General features: G+C 35.9%; 1 protein-coding gene across 1 annotated transcript; it reads left to right on the forward strand.

Annotated features, from left to right (window-relative positions):
- Positions 1 to 3328: 3328 nt before the first annotated feature.
- Positions 3329 to 5604, forward strand: LOC107911188 (uncharacterized). The gene is made up of 5 exons (XM_016839068.2): positions 3329 to 3524; positions 4021 to 4331; positions 4563 to 4822; positions 5171 to 5444; positions 5575 to 5604. Exons 1-5 carry the CDS (start codon positions 3329 to 3331, stop codon positions 5602 to 5604), a joined length of 1071 nt encoding a protein of 356 aa, XP_016694557.1.
- The last annotated feature ends 418 nt before the right edge of the window (positions 5605 to 6022 follow it).

Below are 6022 nucleotides of genomic sequence, written 5' to 3' on the forward strand. Positions count from 1 at the left end.
CAGATTAGGATCAGGATGACCATAGAAGCCCATAAAACGAATCTAATCATTCAACTCTATTTTTACCACAGAATCCACATGATGCTTAAAATATTTTTGAATAATCACACTTACCCTATCCTTCTATAATAGAGCAAGACCCTTTCTACGACCTTCAAAATCCACAACATAGCAGCCATCCATTTTGCACCAAACCCAAATACGCTCAAACTCATTTGCACGAAGCTTGGTTTCACTTAGAAAGACAATATCAGGATCATTGACAACAAGAAGTTGCCGCAACTCACGAACTGTCACAGGTTTCCTGCCCTCACGACAATTCCAACATAAGATTTTCATGGCTTTGGGCGGGGCTAATCGCCAATCACCACCTTGAAGAGAGAACCCTCCGATAATTTTCGACGGACCAACCTTACCAGGCTTTCATCAATAGCATCCCCATTCCCAATCTTGCTCTTTTTATGCTTATTCTGAGTCCCCCTAAGATCCTCCCTCAAATTTCGACCAACGCGCTTACCTAATGGTGAGAAAGAATCTGAAATCACGTCTTCTGTTCTAGTCTTATCCTTTCCCCGCTACTCCATTACAAAATCACCCTCTCTAGCTGTGCTTCCAGACCTTTCCCCCTCTCCTTCATGAGCACCCACAGCCATAATAGTTTCAATCCCATTCCACCACATACCAATACCCACATTTGGTTGCCTGATTTGGGCCCTTAACCAATTCCCATATTGAAAATTCAGGTTAGCAATCCCTTTAACCTTCTCAAAATGATCACATTTATGAGTGTGATGTCCTATACAACCGCAAAAATAGTAGAACGTCAGAAGACACTCATATTTGATAGCACAAAAAGTCTCTTCACCATCGACCCCAACCAAATAAACCACCCGCAACGATTTAGCGATGTCTATTTTAACCCGAACTCTAATATACTCAACCCAACATCCATCCTTATACCTCCAATCAATAGCCACAACCTCTCCTATAGCTTTCCTCACATCAAGAGCCACCTGGCGATCCATTTTTTCCAATGGGATATTAAAAATTCCAACCCAAAATGGCACATGAATGAAACTGTAACAGCTCATATCTTTCCCTTTCACAAATGGGACCATGGAAAATAAGCTTTGATCAAAACTCCAAGGGGACAAATTTAGGATTCTATCCCTATCCTCAATCAAACCAAATTTCACTAAAAATAGACCACCCTTCAATGCCACAAAATTAACCGGTTCCTTAGTATACCATAAAAATTTTAGCACTCGGTACATTGCTTCTCTATTAATTTTTTCTCCGGACATGAACTTCCCAATAGTCCATGCTTCAAATCCCTGCAAGTCTGATTTAGTTGAGCCTTGGCAGACCACCTTTCCTTTTTCAGATTCTGAGAACTTGAGATTAGCCCAAAAAAATCATTCAAATCATCCATCGCACCTTAACCTCGCATCAAACAAAGAAAGACAAGACACCAAAACCGAGAACCAACCCACCACCCACGTCAACAATACACCCCACAAAAGAGAAGAAAGCACCAAACACACTAGCCAGACCACCTTCCACCGCAACCCAAAGAAAACACCAGCAATAGAACCCTAACGCAAGAAATAAAATCGCAGAAATCCCAAAAATAACAGTAAACCAAATAACCGAAAAACCAGTTCAGTAAAAAATATTTAAAAACCCAGCAGACCATACCAAAGGAATAAAAAAACACGAATAAAAGAAACACAAATAGAAAAAAAAATTAAACAGTCCTTTCAAAGTCCATTTACAACCCAAAGAAAACTTGTATAGGGAAATACGACTAAAATAAGACCCAAAGAGAACTGAAACTAGAAAACCACGCGAACAAGAGGAACTTCCCCATTAGTCCCCGAACACAACCTGCTCCAAAAAGTTCCCACCGTCGAAGAGAACAACCCAAGCAGGCATCAGGACGGACCGAACAAACACCAACCACAATCGTAGCCGAAGAAACCACGCAACCCAGGCACCACGAACAAGACACAAAAAAGGGAGAAGAAAGGTCCCCGACTCAAAACAGAAAGAGGAGAACTAAGAACCAATTTTAAGAAAAAAACATAAAACAAGGAAGCATTCAAAAACCAAGCATTTCACAAAACACACCACCGGTACAAAAGAGGAGAATCACCCAAAAGCAAAAATAAGAATAGTCCATTAAAACGGTCCATTTACAAAACTGGAAACAAAGTAAGGGCTAAGAGAACAAACAAGATGAAGAGAACCGTAAAGGAAACCAAGCAGAAGAACCACCACAAACAGCCCAGATCAAGACCAAGCCATATGCTCCATCCGTCGAAACAAGAACAGCCCAAGAACCATCGCGAGGAACCGACTTCCTCCCCAAACCACCAAGGGCATGACACCCGTCAAAAACCAAGAAAAACGTCCCCCGTCGAGGAGAGAAAGCAGCCCAAGAACACCCTGAAGAACCAGGAAGAAACGGCCACCCCTAAAAACCGAGAGCTCACCACCCCCGGGACTGCTCGTCAATAGAAAAGGAAGCTGGAAGGGACCGACAACCAAAACCTTTCACAACGAAATAAGATAGAACCGATAGTAAAACCAAGAAACAAATAAAAGGAAACAATGGAAAGAAACAAAAAAAAGAGAGAAAACCTGCCAGAAACTGTAAAAAACTAACAACTAATCTTTAAAACAAAAGAAAATTTAATGGAATATAAAAGAAAAAGGAACGTAAAACACATGCAAACATAAAACAACAACGTCACCGCATAAGCCACCGCCAAGGAATCGAGGCAGTGGCGATTGGGGGGGGGGGTGGCAGTGTCCCCGGCCCGCTAAAATTATAAAAAAAAATATTTATTGTTTAGTCCCTTAATATTTGAAAACTTTTGCCACACTTAAATTGTTTGCCCCTTCCCAACTTTAAACATTAAAAAATCTTTTTTATTTTATTTTATCCATATAATATATTTTAACTTTTTAACTTTAAATATTTCTATAATATATTATTGTAATCAACGTTAATATAACATTAAATGTAATATTGATATATTTTTAACTTTCTTTTTTTAGATGATAGTTTTTAATATAATATTAAATGTGAATTTAGGTTAAAATTCAATTTGTTAACTAGTAAAAGAAAAAATCTCTTTTCCTATTGTTATTAACAACTATTGTCATCAACGTTTGTCCTTCAAACGCGGCTTCGAGTTCATATTCTAAGGTTTTTCTTTTCACCTTTTTGCAATTTTACAATTGTTTTATTGTGTTTTAAAGTTTATAGTTTAATTTTATTTCATAGTTATTAATTTTTTTTATCTTTTAAGATATTGTAGTTATGAAGTCGAAAACAATTGATTCGTTTCTTAAAAAGAAAAGTACAGAGACTACACAATCACCTTTAGAAGCGTCACAAATTGAGGTACCACCTTCATCGTTTGTTCCTTTAAACTCTGATGCTCGTCCTTCTAAAATTCTTAGAGTTGAAGATGAGGCACTTGATTTGTCTAACTTAGAACGTGAACTTGGGTTACGTAAGCAAATATATGAGTATCCGGTTAATATGCGTGATGAAATTCAAAAGAGCTTATATTAAGGTTGGACCATATCAACCTATTCTTTCAGAATATCCTGCTTCCAATTCAAAAAAGAATCCTCGTTATTTTCAACCATCATGGTTTAAACAATTTTCCTAGTTAGAATATTCACCTTCTAAAGATGAAATATTTTGTTTGCCTTGTTTTCTTTTTAATAGCAATCCAAGTAGTCGTTTTGGATCAACTACATTTACTCATAATGGCTTTAGTAATTGGAAAAAGGTACACGATGGATGCAATTGTGCTTTTTTGACACATATGGGAAAAGATTCGAATTTACTGCATAACAATGAACAACGAGCTTATGTAGATTTAATGAATCAAGCTCAACATATTGAAGTATCACTTGATAGACAAACTACACAACAAATTTCAGCTAATCGTCTACGTCTGAAAACTAGTATAGATGTTGTTTGATGGTTGTCATTTCAAGGGTGTGCTTTTAGAGGTCATGATGAAAGCTCAGGATCAAAAAATTGTGGGAACTTTCTTGAATTGTTATCACTATTAGCATTGTATGATGAGAAAGTTGAAGATATTTTGAAAAGTGCTCCAAAAAATGCTAGTTATACTTCTTCAACAATACAAAAAGAGATATTGCAAATTTATGCCAATAGAGTTCGTAATGTAATTCGTGAAGAAATTGGTGACAGAAAGTTCAGCATTATTATGGATGAAGCAAGAGACGAGTCAAAAAAAGAGCAAATGACAATTATTTTGAAATTTGCTGATAAACAAAGACAGGTAAAAGAACAATTTTTTGATATAGTCCATGTTAAATATACTGCATCATTGACTTTGAAGAATGTGATTTTTAATGTTCTCTTGCAACATAGTTTTGACATACAAAATTTTTGAGGTCAAGGCTATGATGGAGCAAGCAATATACGTGGGGAATTTAACGTCTTACAAGCTTTGATTTTGAATGATTGTCGATATGCTTATTCAGTTCAATGTTTTGCTCATCGTCTTTAGTTAGCATTGGTTGCAACAGCTAGAGAAGTGGTTGAAGGGCATCAACTCTTTAAAGACTTGTCTGATATTGTTAATATTGCTTCGACTTCTTCCAAACGACACGATGAATTACAAAAAGCCCAAGCAGCTGAAATAACTCGTTTGGTATCCATCAATGAGTTAGCAACTGGAACAAAAATGAATCAAATTGGCACTTTACAACGTCCTGGTGAAACTCGATGGAGTTCCCATTTAAATTTAGTTACTAGTTTACTGAAGATGTACAATGCTACTAGCACAATTCTTGAAAATCTAAAAAATATCGCTTCTAGCTATTCTCAGCGAGGAGGTGTTCATAAAACATATAATAGATTGAGATATTTTGAGTTTATTTTTATTTTGCATATAATGAAGGAAGTTTTAGGGATTACTGATAACCGTTGTCAAGCTCTGCAACGTCCTTCTCAAGATATATTAAATGCCATGAGTTTAGTTTTGACAACGAAAGGTTTAATACAAAATTTAAAAGATGATGGATGGAATGAATTGTAGAAAAATGTAATATATTTTTGTGAAACTTGGGAGTTAGATTTTCCAGATATGAATGTTCAATACATTGTGGGTTGTAGTTATATCAAGAAGGAAGATGTTACAGTGGAGCATCATTATCAAGTGGATATATTTTTTGCTACAATAGATACTCAGTTGCAAGAATTGAAAAGCAGGTTTAACGAAAATGTTGTCGAGCTTCTCACTTTTACTACAGCTTTAGATCATAATGAGCTTTTCAAGTTATTTGATATTAATAAAATTTGCATTCTTGTAAACAAGTTCTATCCAGAAGATTTTTCTCAACAAGAGAAAGAATGTCTCCCATATGAGTTGAAGCATTATGAACTTGATGTATGTAAGCATCCTAATTTGAGAAAAATATCAACACTTTCTGAACTTTGCAAAAGCTTAGTTGAAAATGGAAAGTCAGTCATGTACCCACTCGTTGACAGATTGATTTGTCTTATATTGACTCTTCCAGTTTCAACAGCAACCTCAAGATGGAAAATGATTTTTTAAGTTCTTTGGTTGTGTACATTGAGAAAGAAATTGCAGAAAAATTTGATATAAACAAAATAATTGATTATTTTAGTGAGGTCAAAGATCGAAGAGTGTAATTCAAATAAATTTTAAGATTTCTTCCTAGTTTGTTTTTATTTATTAAATTATTTTTCTTTAATTAATTTTTATTTTTAAATTTATTATTTTTCATTATCTCAGCCCCCTCTTGAAATTTCCTAGCTTTGCCCCTGAATCGAGGATCAAGAAGACTCGATAAAAAATCCATCGTGTTACGCACAACACGACAAAACCCACCACCCAAAGAGAAATCATCCTCTGCCACGAAGAAAAGACCCACCACATTCACTTTTCCACCACCATGGTAGTACAAACCCACTCACACACAACCGGCCAATTGTTCACAAGAG

This window comes from Gossypium hirsutum, chromosome D10, assembly GCF_007990345.1.
Source record: "Gossypium hirsutum isolate 1008001.06 chromosome D10, Gossypium_hirsutum_v2.1, whole genome shotgun sequence".
Taxonomy (NCBI): Eukaryota; Viridiplantae; Streptophyta; class Magnoliopsida; order Malvales; family Malvaceae; genus Gossypium; species Gossypium hirsutum.